This window comes from Muntiacus reevesi, chromosome 1 (assembly GCF_963930625.1).
Source record: "Muntiacus reevesi chromosome 1, mMunRee1.1, whole genome shotgun sequence".
NCBI classification, from domain to species: Eukaryota; Metazoa; Chordata; class Mammalia; order Artiodactyla; family Cervidae; genus Muntiacus; species Muntiacus reevesi.
Window position 1 is genome coordinate 71,193,110 of NC_089249.1, and position 15,070 is coordinate 71,208,179.

Below are 15,070 nucleotides of genomic sequence, written 5' to 3' on the forward strand. Positions count from 1 at the left end.
ACTTTATTCACTTTACCTTATTTCCCCTGTAAAGATTCTATTATATTATCTCCACAATACAAATGACTACAGAAATTCAGTGAAGGGATGTCAATTGCTTTATATCACACAGCTCCTATGTTCCTGTGTTAAATAAGGACTCAAACCGCAGTCTCTGGCTCTAAAGTATGTTGTACATTACACCACTCCACCCAATGAACAAATACCGCTCTTGGGGCTCCATGATATGCAAGGGAGGTTAAAGAGCCCAGTCAAAGACAACCTGGAAGTTCTTAAGCATGCAAGAACCTTGAAGTTATGCTAGAAAAAAGTCAGGGCTGCTATTCAACCAATTTTCCCATATTTATTTACTCTGTGTCTCACATCTCTAAAATGAAAATGCACCTAAGTTTCAGGGGAGAATACTGGGGGCACTATCAGCCAATAAAATGAATAACAAGAAGCAAAAGGCAGCCCCTGCTAACTGCGAGGCGGCCCTGGAAGGGCTGCCTTCTGCGGTTGCCAGGCAACAAAGGTAAACAGTAGGAAGTGGCAGGATCATGGCCACTAACTACAGTGCCAACCAGGTAAGCACTTTTTTTCCATTTCTTTAACATTTAATTTTGCCTTCCAGAGTCCACCTTTTGCTTGACCCCTCCCATAGGATTCTGATTACTGAATAGACCCCAAAAAAAAGTGCTATGTGATAGTATTTTTTTTTTTTAAACCTCCTTGGCTCTCAAGGGAGGGAGGGCCCAAAGGACAAGTAATAAGTATTTCTGGGTCAAGTTTGTAGGCTCTAACCCAGAGGTCAGCAAATTTTTTTCTGTAAAGGGCCACAGAGGAAATATTTTAGGCTCTGTGGGCCAAGTGATAAAATCAAAGATACTATATAGGTATGAGAGAAAACATTTTCCATAAAATTTTTGACAAAATTTGAAATATAATAACACTATAATTTTTTTATATTATTAATGAAAAGAATGAAATTCTTATAGGATGAGAAAATATTCTTGCTTAATTGGGATACAAAGTGTTCCCTTTTATCAAATCAACTGCAAATGTTCATCTATTAAAAACAATTCTTAGCTTTCTCAGGCCATCTCAAAACAGACAGGAGGATAGATTTGGCCCATGGACCAGAGTTTGCTGACCCCTGGTCTAGACCAGCACTATAATAAAAAGATAATGTGAATCACAAATGTAACTTCAAATTTTCTAGTAGCTACATGCTGCTGCTGCTGCTAAGTCACTTCAGTTGTGTCCAACTCTGTGCGACCCCACAGACGGCAGCCCACCAAGCTCCACCGTCCCTGGGATTCTCCAGGCAAGAACACTGGAGTGGGTTGCCACTGCCTTCTCCAATGCATGAAAGTGAAAAGTGAAAGTGAAGTCACTCAGTCATGTCCGACTCTTAGCAACCCCATGGACTGCAGCCTACCAAGCTCCGTCCATGGCATCTTCCAGGCAAGAGTACTGGAGTGGGTTGGTAGCTACATGAGAAACATTTAAAAGAAAAAGTTAATTTTAATAATATATTTAATTTAGCCTGGTAAGTCCAAAATATTATTTCTAACATTTAATCAATATTTTAAATTATAATTAGATGTTTCATATTCCTTTCTTTTTTTTGGTACTAAATCTTCAAAATCCAGTATTCTTTATATAGCTGACCCTTGAACAAGGCAGGGATTAGGGCACAGATCCCCACGCAATTGAACATCTGCATCTAACTTTACAGTCAGCCCTCCATATCCAGGGTTCCACATTCACAGATTCAACCAACTATTGATCATGTAGTACTATATTTTTTGAAAAAGATTGGTAAGTTAACTTGCACAGTTCAAACCCATGATGTTCAAGAGTCGACAGTACGTACAAAGCACCTCAATTTGGACTGGTCACATTTCCAGGGCTCAAGAGCCACACGTGGCTAGTGGCTTCATGTTGAACAGCACACAGACAAAACGACTTACATTCTCTCTGCAGTGAGTTAAATCTTCCTTAGCATGGTGTTCATGCCTTTGGTCTTCAAATCTAAAGAACTTGTGTCTAGCTATCACTTCCTGGGCTTGGGACCTGAGTCTCAGGGATTCTCATCTTTCTCTCCACAGTACGAAAAACCTTTCTCACCCAAGTATCTGCAGAACTGGTCTCTTGCCAAGCCAACAAAAGAGGTATTCCAGCTTCAGTGCACCCTCTTTACGTCCCAGTCTGTGTAATTCACTGGCACCTAAACTCTTTCAGCATCCTTTAGATTCCCATAGCCTCCTCTCCCTCAGTCCTTAATTCAAATTTAAGCCCTTCAGATACTCTCTCCCACTTCTCCACTCCATCTTTACAAGCACTCTTCTCTCCACCTCTACCCCAGAGGATTTCTTCCCATGAAGGCTACACTCAGATTATTGCCGATGATCGTGGTCATCTGCTGCCTTCAGTGCCCCGTTCCAAGGTGAGATATTCATCTCCATTCTCATCTAGAAAGTTAAAGAACCAAGGCATAGAACTGGAGTAACAGAGGGAAGACTTGTAATCTCCTGCAGCCACTGCTTGGAAAATTAAAGTGCAATCTAATTCACATTGTAACAAGAGTGCTCCCAAACTTCCAGCCAATAGGATAGGTTTAACACCCAGAACTCAAGTTGATGAATGATTGGTATAAAATGAACACTTTCAGGTGATAATACTTATATAGTGGGTACCCTGCCAAACTTAGGCTAAGGATGTAGAGTTTAAGCCAATGGAGGTAAAGGGGATTAAAAAATTAGGGCCATCTAAATGAGAAAGGGGGAAGAGATTGGGTAAGTTATGCTTTCAGTCTTGTCTCATGACAATCCCAAAGGTAAAAAGATGGAACCAAGATGAATAGAACAGACCTGCCGATAGGCCAGTTACTGGGAGTGAGAAGCCCTGTTGAGGAATCCTGTCTTTTTCCATTTAGGCAAGTCCTTGGGGCTCCTTCATGGGCACCTGGCAAATGCCTCTGAAGATACCCCCTGCTCGGGCGATCCTGACCTCCCGTACAGCTGCTGGTGCTGCCTCCCTCACCAAATGGATACAGAAAAATCCTGATTTACTTAAGGCCTCCAATGGGTTGCGTCCTGAAATCTTAGGCAAGGTATCTACTTCTTCCAGTTAACTAACCTCAAACCTATTTTCTTTTCAACCTCAGAAATGCCTATTGTTATACTACCACAATCCCAGCAGGGGGAACCTTTAACCAATTCTGTCTTATCCTGTTTAGTCCTTAAGCCACCTCTTCGGCCTGAAGGGATAAGCTAAGGACATCTCCACCCAACCTATCTCCCCCCTTCACACAGTACAAAATGATCTGATCTCAAGGGGAGGTTAACGGTACCAGTTTAACTCTTATTTGAGACCTGATTTCTTGCCCATGGGATAGGGAGAAGGGGATTTAGAACTGAGATGGATTGAGAATGATCTAGGCCTAACTGGAAACATAATTGTCTCTTCTGTTCTACCCCTGACAGCCCCATGATCCAGACAGTCAGAAGAAACTCAGGAAGTCTATCACAAAGATTGTACAACAAGCACCAAGTCCCACCATAATCCCAAACTCCCCAGCCTCAAATCTCAATTCCCCAGATCAACTCCAAAGCTCACATCCCTCTGCAGGTCACACTCCAGGTCCCCAAAGCCCACTCAACTTTCCTAAGTGCCCACCTGGAAGCCCGTGCTTGCCCTATGCAGGCCGTAATGTAGCCGAGATCCAGAAATGCAAACCTGCAACTCCATAAGGGACTAAGGGACTGAGTGACTTAAGGAAGATCCCGCCTTAATCAGGGAAATAACAGATGGGAATAAAGGCAAATTTGTAAAATAAAACTTTTTGTTATTGGAGTATAGTTGCTTTACAATTTTGTGTTAGTAACATTGTATGTTGAATCTTTTACTGACTTGAAATTTTTCTCTTCAGCTCTTGAGGTAGAGGAGGTAGATGGGCACCCCCCCACCCCCAACTCCCCCAAGGTAAAGCGATTGGAGATTTATTCCCAATAAACTGAAACTCCACTCCAAGATGAGAATAGCAGGACAATTAAGGGAGGTGGCTGGGACCTGCTCAAACCACTTATTTCTCACTCTGGAAGTCAGGAGACCTCCCCGACCACACATGCGCCTAAGCTCCTTGCAGGCAAAAGCGGGGAGCAATGTCAAGGGATGCTCTACCCATAAGGACTCTTCAGTAGAATCTACCTTGGCTAAGAGATGCGTGCACTCACATGAGAGAATCCTGATATACCACATATGGACTGTGAACCAGACAAATCAATGACTGGCCAAAGGAAACCAACAAGAAATGCCTCATAAAAGTAATTCAAACTGCTCTGAGGGCGCAAGTCTGGGACAGTCTGCCTGTGTGCCTATCCACATGCATTATACTTTTTCCTCTTAATAAATACCTTACTTGCTTCACTACTTTCTTTGTGGGAGTTCTTTTCTGCAAAGTCGAAGGGCCAGGGCCCTTGCCAGTGACCACTGGTCTAGTAGCTAGGATTTGGTGCTTTCACTGCGGCGGCCCAGCCTCAATCTCTGGCTGGGGTACCAAGCCCTGCTCTAACCTGTTGCGGGCCGAGGCCATCCAAGATCACTCTGGCCACCTCTTTCAACCCATAATTAGAAGGGTTGGAGGAAATAAGTAGGGAAAGCAACATGACAGTGGCTTGGGGTAGAACAAGGATTTTACTCCAGAAAAGACAAGACCAGGAGGAAGATGGTCTGAATTATATCAAACAAAACCTCAAATAACCAGTCTGTCACTCCTACCCCCCTCACTTTTCATCCCGAGCATGAACTACAACTTCAAAGTCAGAAGTACAACCATTTAGAGTAGAGCAGGTGTCTGTGCATTTGAAGGTGGGCAAGAAAAGCAACAGGACGCCAGGGTAGGAGACATGACCCTTGTCTAAGAGATCATATCTGATCTGACAGAACACACAGGGGAACTAAGAGTTGTAAAAGCAAAATGTAAGCAAAAATACAAATATAATTTGAAAACTGAAGATACAGAAGTGATTAGGAGACAGAGAAGAAAAATAAAGGGCGACAGTTAAGTAGAAAGTTGGGGCAGAATTACATATATGATGACCACTCTACCACTCCCCCGAATGATTAAGAAGCCACCAAAAAAGTCCCTTACCCACTTCCCAGCCTCTAATTTCTCTTTATCCCTGTTCTGCACCTTCCTGGCACTGGCTGTTACACTTAATGCACTTGCCAAACCTTTCCCAGTTCCAGTACCCAGCTGTTCCCTTGTGAACACGGATTCCTCATCAGAACAAGCACAGAGGACATTTGGTGTACACTGGAAAGCGTGTTAGTTGCTCAGTCCTGTCCGACTCTTTGTGACCCATGGACTGTAGCCCACCAGGCTCCTCTGCCCGTGGGATTCTCCAGGCAAGAACACTGGAGTGGGTTAGCATGCCCTTCTCCAGGGGACCTTTCCGCCCCATGGATTGAACGCAGGTCTCCGGCATGGCAGACAGATTCTTTACTGTTTTGAGCCGTAAGGGAAGCCCCGGGTGTGCGCTGAAGAAGGCTCCAAAGACTTCTCAGGGCCAGGATGGCAACAAGGGAGAAGTGATTCTCACTTAAAGCCAAGGACTACTGGGAGCTGGGATGAAGACTGACGAGGCAGCCAAGCAAGGTCTTCCTCTCCAACTGACACCAATCACAGTCACTGCTCCTCCTCTCCAAGCCACAGCTGTGACTGGCTGGCTAGCACTGACAGTAACACACTAAGGAGGTCAGTCACCCAGAGTCCAGAGACTATTAAAACACCACTCCTGCCACAGGGAGTTAGGGACCCAAAAGCCTGGCCTATATGGATTGGGAAGTAGCAAGTTTTCTCATAAAACCATAAACGTCTGCCAGTTTTCCAACAATCTTTCTTACCTCTACTCTCCCCTGATATACAGACTTAGCTCATGGTCCCTTGGCCATCCCTCCCATTGTTCCACTGGATTGTAACTTGCTGATCTGTACCTTGGGGCTTATAATCCATTCTCAGTGGGATTTTGGAGTTTATAAAACTAAAAGCTCTCCACCGCTTAACTTCCTTTCTCCTGCTCCTTTCTTCTCTGAGGTTTCTGCATGTTAAATCCCTAGCTACTCTTATTTGCTTCCCTGATAATTTTTCCAGTGCTCACTTAAAAGACAAACTGCTTCCCTCCTGAGGAAGGTAGGATTGGGGGATGCAGACACGTGAGAGGAGCAGACCAGAGGGAGACCAGACAGGGGAGGGAGGAAACTGGCTCCTCCTACCCAATCACCACTGTCTTGGTTTCTCAAAATATCAACGAGAGTCAAAGGCAAAATAATAATTTTAATTCAGTTTCAGAAAAAGATGTCACGTGATTCTGGATTAGAAAACATGACAGTAAGAGGTTTGGTTTTTCTGGAAACACAAAGAAAAGAAATAACCTGCAACAGATTCAATGATAATTTTCTGGATCTTCTTCTTGCATCAAAAGCTATACATCTTCTCCCCAAGACCTGCTTCAAGAGCCAACTTAACTCTTTTTATCTCCCGCTAGCTGGGACAGGCTAATTCTCCTCCACCCCCACCCCTCTCCTTCAGTCACACTGTGTGGGTGCTAAAGACCCTGGGCTCTGACCAATGGACAGAATTGTCCTTTGAGCCAGCATCCCACAGGCAGTGGCACCCGAATCCCCACTCCCAGTCCCCATGGCAGAGGCCACAGAGCTGGCATTGTTTCCACTGTCTCAGGAAGAAGGAGCCAAAGGCTGACCCTCAGCATAAATCAAGGCCTGACATGGAGAGAGAAAGAAGGCTCCCAAGCCCAGAGTAGGCTGCAAGTCAGGGGCAAGAAAAGGGAGTTTTTTTGCAGTCATTCCATCCTTAGAAATAAGGGGAAAACTGGACCCTTTTCCACCACTTTGGTTCTGTAACGTACTCTACTGCTGAGCTCCAAGGGGATCTGCAAGCAAAGAAGGGTCTAAACAAATCAGGATAACTTTGCCCTGGCCAAAGACAAGAGTAACAAACAGGAAGACAGGTAAATGTGATCATTTGCAGGATGATGACGCTGGGAACTTCGGCTCTTCACATGGCTGCCAGCCCTACCGAGGACAACACAGTAAGAACCAAGACAACCACTCCAGACTGGTGTAGCTGGGAAATCGTCAGGCCTTTTCCTAGATCCCACATCTGTAAAAGTAAGAAAAAAATGTCAGCAATCAGGGTCCTGGTCACTCATAGCACCTTTCTCAGCAAAGAACTCCACTTAGAAACAGGCGATTTCCCCCAGCACGATTCTAGAGAAAAGCACTTCTCCCTTATCCGTGACCTTCGCCTTCCTCGAAACCCACAATACGGTACCTGCCACCCTCTTGTCCCAGTGACAGTAAAGGGAATCGATTCTCAGTCCCTATATACAAGAACTTTCAGACTAAACAGATAAAACTTTCCCTTGTGACAACAAAACCAGATCAAGGTTTTCCCAAAGTGTGTTTCTCCAAAAACTAGTTCCTCAGAATGTTAAAAGGCATTACTCAAGTTCTGAGGTCAAATAAATTTGGCAAATGTTTAAATGCAAGACTTCTCAAACAATTTACTAATGCACACTGTTAATCTCCAAAATGGGGATATACTACATGGCTTTTTAGATAGTCAACCACTGAATCCTCTTTGGAAAGCAACATTTGTCCACTGGGGGAACGAGTATTTTTAAAAAAAATACTCTTTGGGGACTTCCCTGGTGATCCAGTGGTTAAGACTCCACACTTCCAATGCAGGGGGTTCAATCCCTGGTGGGGAAATAATCCCACATGATTCAAGGCATGGCCAAAAAAAAATACATACTCTTGAGATGTAGACTCAATTTTGTTTTGACTGTGACACACCCCCATGACTAAGAAATATCTTTTTAGTTAGTACCCAATGTCTGTGTATATATATTTTATATATAAAAATTCATGAAATGATAAGCAATATTTATCAACACCTTGTTGATATATTCTGTATGGTATATTCTATTTTAAGTTCTTTTTTGTTGGTAGCAACCCACTAAATAGATTTTCTACTCACTGAGTCAAAAAACACAGTTTAAAAAACACTGATTTAGACTCTCTTGTGCCCTAGGGATATCAACATATCGTATTCTAAAAGCTCTCCTAGGGCTAAAGCAGAGTCTTCACGTTTCACACTTTCCACACATGACTGCATCAACACAAATGAGCCCAAACTTTAAGAATGCTTCAGAGAAAAATTAGAACCTGGAAAAAACTCAAGATGAGAAGATGTCCCTACCTCAGGTGTCAAACAGCTTCTACCTAGATAAGATTAGGAATCAAAGAGACAAACAGTTGCTTGCTTATAAAGGAACAGCTCAGTTCAGGTGCTGTCATGTCCAACTCTTTGCAGCCCCATGGACTGCAGCACGCCAGGCCTCCCTGTCCATCACCAACTCCCAGAGCTTGCTCAAACTCATATCCATCAAGTCAGTGATGCCATTCAACCATCTCATCCTCTGTCGTCCCCTTCTCCTCCCACCTTCAGTCTTTCCCAGCATCAGGGTCTTTTCCAATGAGTCAGTTCTTCACATCAGGTGGCCCAAAGTATTGGAGTTTCAGTTTCAGAATTACTCCTTCCAATGAATATTCAGGATTGACTTCCTTTAGGATAGACTGGTTGGATCTCTGCAATCCAAGGGATTCTCAAGAGTCTTCCTCAATACGACAGTTCAAAAGCATCAATTCTTCAGTGCTCAGCTTTCTTTATGGTCCAACTCTCACATCTATACACGACTACTGGAAAAACCATAGCTTCAACTAGACAGACCTTTGTTGGTAAAGTAATGTCTCTGCTTTTTAATATGCTGTCTAGGTTGGTCATAGCTTTTCTCCCAAAGAGCAAGCATCTTTTAATTTCATGGCAGCAGTCACCATCTGCAGTGATTCTGGAGCCCAAGAAAATAGCCTCTGTTTCCACTGTTTCCCCATCTATTTGCCATGAAGTGATGGGATCAGATGCCATGATCTTAGTTTTCTGAAAGTTGAGTTTGAAGCCAGTTTTTTCACTCTTTTCTTTCACTTACATCAACAGGCTCTTTAGTTCCTCTTCACTTTCTGTCATAAGGGTGGTGCCATCTGCCTGCTTCTCCCAGCAATTTTGATTCCAGCTTGTGTTTTATCCAGCCCAGCATTTCACAAGATGTACTCTGCATATAAGTTAAATAAACATGGTGACAATATACAGCCATGACATTCTCCTTTTCCAATTTGGAACCAGTCTGTTGTTCATGTCTGGTTCTAACTGTTGTTTCTTGACCTGCAGATTTCTCAGGAGGCAGGTAAGGTGGTCTGGTATTACCATCTCTTTCAGAATTTTCCAGTTTGCTGTGATCCACACAAAGGCTTTGGCATAATCAATGAAGCAGAAGTAGATGTTTTTCTGTAACTCTCTCACTTTTTCGATGATCCAGTGGATGTTGGCAATTTGATCTCTGGTTCCTCTGCCTTTTCTAAATTCAGTTTGAACATTTGGAAGTTCTTGGTTCATTACTATTGAAGCCTGGCTTGGACAATTTTGAGCATTACTTTGCTAGTGTGTGAGATGAACGCAATTGTGTGGTAGTTAGAACATTCTTTGGCATTGCCTTTCTTGTGGATTGGAATGAAAACTGGCCTTTTCCAGTCCTGTGGCCACTGGTGAGTTTTCCAAATTTGCTGGCATATTGAATGCAGCCCTTTCACTGCATCATCTCTCAGGATTTGAAATAGCTCAACTGGAATTCCATCCCTTCCACTAGTTTTGTTCATAGTGACGCTTTCTAAGGCCCACTTGACTTCGCACTCCAGGATGTCTGGCACTAGATGAGTGATCACACCATCATGGTTATCTGGGTCATGAAGATCTTTTTTGTACAGTTCTTCTGTGTATTCTTGCCACCTCTTCTTAGAATCTTCTGCTTCTGTTAGGTCCATACTGTTTCTGTCCTTTATTGTGCTCATCTTTGCATGAAATATTCCCCTGGTATCTCTAATTTTCTTGAAGAGATCGAGATCTCTAGTCTTTCCCAGTCTATTGTTTTCCTCTGTATCTTTGCACTGATCATTTAGGCTTTCTTTTCTCTCCTTGCTATTCTTTGGAACTCTGAAATCAGAAGGGTGTTATCTTTCCTTTTCTCCTTTGCTTTTCTCTTCTCTTCTTTTCTCAGCTATGTGTAAGGCCTCCTCAGACAACCATTTTGCCTTTTTGCATTTCTTTTTCTTGGGGATGGGCTTGATCCCTATCTCCTGTACAATGTCACAAACCACCATCCATAGTTCTTCAGGCACTCTGTCTATCAGATCTAATCCCTCAAATCTATTTGTCACTTCCACTGTATAATCATAAGGGATTTGATTTAGGTCATACCTGAATGTTATAGTGGCTTTCCTTAGTTTTTTCAATCTTAAATTTTGCAATAAGGAGTTCATGATATGAGCCACAGTCAGCTCCTGGTCTTGTTTTTGCTGACTGTATAGAGCTTCTCCATCTTTGGCTGCAAAGAATATAATCAATCTGATTTTGGTATTGACCATCTGGTGATGTCCATGTGTAGAGTCTTCTCTTATGTTGTTGGAAGAAGGTGTTTGCTATGACCAGTGTGTTCTCTTGGCAAAACTCTGTTAGCCTTTGCCCTGCTTCTTTTTTTACTTCAAGGCCAAATTTGCCTGTTACTCAACGCATCTCTTGACTTCCTACTTTTGCATTCCAGTCCCCTATAAGGAAAAGGACATCTTTTTTGTGTGTTAATTCTAGAAGGTCTTTTAGGTCTTCATAGAACTGTTCAACTTCAGCTTCTTCAGCATTACTGGTTGGGGCATAGACTTGGATTACTGTGATACTGAATGGTTTGCCTTGGAAATGAACAGAGGTCATTCTGTCATTTTTGAAAGTGTACCTAAGTACTGTATTTCAGACTCTTTGGTTGACTATGAGGGCTATTCCATTTCTTCTAAGGGATTCTTGCCCACAGTAGGAAATATAATGGTCACTTGAATTAAATTCACCCATTTCAGTCCATTTTAGTTCACTGATTCCTAAAATGTCAATGTTCACTTTTGCCATCTTCTGTTTGATCACTTCCAATTTACCTTGATTCATGGACCTAACAGTCCAGGTTCCTATGCAGTACTGCTCTTTACAGTATCGGACTTTACTTCCATCACCAGTCACACCCACAAATGAGTGTTGTTTTTGCTTTGGCTCTAGCTCTTCATTCTTTCTGGAGCTGTTTCTCCACTCTTCTCCAGTAGTATATTGGGCACCTACCAACCTGGGGAGTTCATCTTTCAGTGTCATATCTTTTTGCCTTTTCATACTATTCATGGGGCACAGTGCTTTCAAAAAAATAAAGGTACAATGCTTTACAAAAATATTGAGTTCTACTGGGTGGTGGTGATAGGGGTATATTCTCTCGCATATCAGAGACCCTGTCACTTCCTACTCTCTTTCATCAATTCCACCCTCCACTCCATTAGATTTTTTTTTTCCTTTTAATGTTAAGGGTAGATGTGTATTTACATGAATATGAATGTACAGGGAAAGTTCTGGATGTGATCTTGGAGAGACAGCAGTGAGCAGTCCTAGAGAAAAGTTCTTAGTTCCTGCCCAGGAACTGAACCTGGGTAGCCTGGATGAAAACCAGGAATCCTAGCCACCAGACCACCAGGGGATAGAGCCCCATTAGATCTTCTGGCAGCACAATTATCAAGCTCAGAGTGCAAGAACTATGGACTGTCACAGAGAACAAAATCCTGTCCCACACTCAGAGCCAGGACTTGCTAGAACAAACAAAAGCAGATTTAAGGGCTTAAGAAAAGCCCTGACTGAGTTCTGACATTTTATAAAATCTCTTCCCCATCCCTCTCCCCATTCTGAGACAAAAGCAAATATATGGCAAGTCCCTGCCTGAGCCAGGATGCCAACAGAGGAAGCTGATCAGCTGATTTTATTGGAGAGCTTTGTTCCAATAAAGCTTATTCTGTTTGGAATAAGAAGTCATTAAAGGAAATGTTCTCCCTCTGCCTCCCCTCCCCCTGAGGGAAGTGAAGTCATTTTGAATCAAACTGAACACTGCCCCAGGGAACAGTTAATAGATACGCTTAATTTAATAGGTCATTTAGTCTCTCACTTTTCTGACTCCATTAAACTGTCTACTGGACCAGAGTAAAATTCACAAAGTGCTTGTCTCTAAGCTCTAATGTGGAAGCTACAAAAGGTCAAATTAAGGCAAGAACATCCAACTGACAGATGGCTCAGGGTGAGAGATAATGGAAAACCATAAAGAAGGAAGCTGTAATTATCTTCCTGACAAAGGAAGCAAGACCAGGGGTAGGGAGACCACAAAATATAAATCTTCAAGTGCTGTAGTAGAGATTGATCCCTGACCTGGGGCAGGTTTGATTTCTTTAAAAAAAGAAGGGGACACCAGTTTGAATTGACCCCAAGCTCATATAGGAGGCAATCTGGACAGAGTTCAGGCTGTCAAAAGATTTCTAAACCCAGTATTGAGATCCTAGATACTCGGTTTCTTGTTGAAGTTGGTCCCATTCTAGTAGTTCAAAACAAATAAAAAACAAAAGCAGTTAACATAACCCAATATCAAGTTAATAATAATCAGTATACTTGACTCCAGATTTGTCACTTTGTCCTGATGGGAAGATTAAGACTGAAAGCAGTAACTATGTTATCTCGTTCATAAACGAACCTCCAATGTCTACAGCAGTGCCTGACACAACAGGTAACAATTTCTGTCTGATAAATATGCCTTCTATGCCAGACTGTGGCCTGGCCTCAGGGCTCTCCTTTAGTAATGACCCTGTGAAACTGAAGAGCTCACTGAGACCCTGAGAGCATCTGCCAGGTCTACGTCCGCGCTCAGCCACATCACCAGCTGTGCTGCCGGGCACTGCTCAGGCAGTCGAGCTTAGCTTTGTCCAAGAGGCCCCTGAGCAAACATCCAGCACAACTAACTTTAAGAACAGTACTAAACCCAGATCAGGAACGAGAATCCTCTGAGTCTCTCCGTTCCTTTCACCTAGAAAATATACAAGTCTACAATTAACTTACCAAGTGTCGGATTCCATTCCAGGTGTGATACATGAGAGGGAAGACAAGTGCAAATTTGGCTGTGTGGATCAGTGCTGGCCCCAAACACAGGGACTTCACAAATTCCAAATGAGACTCAAAGCTCCCAGGGACCAAGAGGGCCGACAAGCCAAAAAGAGAGACTCCTGAGGAGAAACAAAATAAGCCCATCACAGCGGTCCATCAGCTACAACCAATAAAACACATAAAACTGGTTTCTATGACAGTCCCTAGCACTTCACACAATTCTAAACCAATTTAAAATGGGGAAGATTTAAACGAATGTTCACATGTGTCGTAGGAGATAGGTTCCTTGGAATCTGACTCCAATTTCTTACATTTAGAATATATATTTTAGCATCTTAATCATCCAACAATCTGAAAGTGTTTAATTTTGATGAACTTTTTGGGGCTGTCCATTACTCCATTAGTCTGGAAGGACGCTGATGCTGAGAATAACTACCATGGCTTTCAGTTCTTTGACGAAACTTCAGATTGTTGGAGCATTCACTGTATTCCGGGGATGCAGCTTTCTGTAAGTTTGCTGTGGCTGAACCAAGAAAGCAAGCATATGCAGACTACTACAGAAATTATAATTCCATGAAAGATTTTTGAGGAGATGAGGAAGGCTGGTATCTTTCAGAGTGCAAAGTGATTTCACAACGTAAAGAATTTCTTTAGGTTGAGTTCCATGGAAGTTTGTCATTGAACTGTAATCTGAACTACGAAACTATGACATAAGAATAACGGAATAAGGAATAATTTGTGTTGATAAGTCAACAAATACTATGGAAAAAAATAAAAATGCAATGCCAACAAGAAAGTAAAAAGACAACATATACAATGAGAGAAAATTTTTGCGCATTCTTATGTCTGATAAGGGACTTGTATACAGAATATATTAAAGACTCTTACAGCTCAATAATTAAAAAGACAACCTAGTTTAAAAATGGGCAGAGGATGCGAATAAATCTCTCCCCAAAGAAGATAAGTAAAAGGTTCATAAGTATATGAAAAGATGCTCAGTACCATTAGCCACTAGGGAAATGCAGATCAAAACTATGAGAAGCCACTTCACACCCACTAGGCTATACCATTAGTGATCCATACCCATGGGCTCTGCATTCAAATGAATTTGAATGGAAAATATAAGAAAAAGATTCCAGGACTTTCCTGGTGATCCAGTGGTTAAGAATCCAGCTACAAATGCAGAGGACACGGGTTCAACCCCTGGCCCAGGAAGACCTTAGATACTAGAAAATGCTTCTCAGAAATGTTTTGCTTTCCCTCAGGGCATGAATACTCCTGCCACCCCACCCCCTAGAGGCTGCAGGGGAAGAGACAGGCAGAGTATATCATGAGATTAGTTTGACAACACTTTAGATAAAACAGCAATCAGATGCTGGCAACCTGAGTTTTAATCATCATTTGAATAGACTCACCAAGGCCCTTTTAGCTGTTTTCATTTTCTTTTGCAGTGACATCTACAGGGGTTTGCTGGGAAGAAGTATCAAAGTTTACGATGGCTTCTGGAAGTGCCAACAGGATTTACTGACAATCTGCACAGTTCTTTGTGTTGTAGCACTTAACTGCAGAGGAGCAGGCTGAAGTTGGTCTTGGCAGTCAATAGAAAGCACTATTTAATTTTTCTCAGTGATTAGATGGGACAGCTTCAGTGGCTTTGTTTTCCCAATTTAAATTGTTTAGATGTTAGAAAAGTCTCTCCTCAGGTTCTAGGAGGAGAGTCTATTTTCTGCTTCCCAGTATACTAAACATTAAGAAGAGGACTTGGGAAATTCCATACTTAATTTCTTTTCACATACTTTTCGTTTGTAAAGAGAAAGCTTTGGCCAACTTGTGACTGAATTAACTGATTGACATTCTGTGTTTGAAGATGTGACACAATAAGAAATACACATGTGGTCTTTTTCCCAAATCCTGGTACACAGCTCCTAAAACTCTAGGAGTGAGTTT

General features: G+C 42.4%; 2 protein-coding genes across 3 annotated transcripts in view; one reads left to right on the plus strand and one right to left on the minus strand.

The window, feature by feature from the left end:
• The first annotated feature begins 539 nt into the window (after positions 1 to 539).
• On the plus strand, positions 540 to 4,085 carry CFAP126 (cilia and flagella associated protein 126). Its single transcript, XM_065940476.1, has 5 exons — positions 540 to 566; positions 2,094 to 2,156; positions 2,351 to 2,431; positions 2,921 to 3,097; positions 3,471 to 4,085. The coding sequence occupies exons 1-5, from the start codon at positions 540 to 542 to the stop codon at positions 3,735 to 3,737; spliced, it is 615 nt and encodes a 204-aa protein (XP_065796548.1). The 3' UTR covers positions 3,738 to 4,085.
• Positions 4,086 to 6,302: 2,217 nt separating this feature from the next.
• Positions 6,303 to 15,070, minus strand: part of SDHC (succinate dehydrogenase complex subunit C) — a 31,610-nt gene continuing 22,842 nt past the window's right edge. For both annotated transcript variants that reach the window (XM_065946944.1, XM_065946934.1), the window contains 2 exons: positions 13,079 to 13,242; positions 6,303 to 7,168 (listed from right to left, as the gene is read on the minus strand). In XM_065946944.1, coding sequence (XP_065803016.1) covers positions 7,064 to 7,168; positions 13,079 to 13,242 — 269 coding nt within the window. In that variant the 3' untranslated portion in view covers positions 6,303 to 7,063. The remainder of the gene's footprint in view (positions 7,169 to 13,078; positions 13,243 to 15,070) is intronic.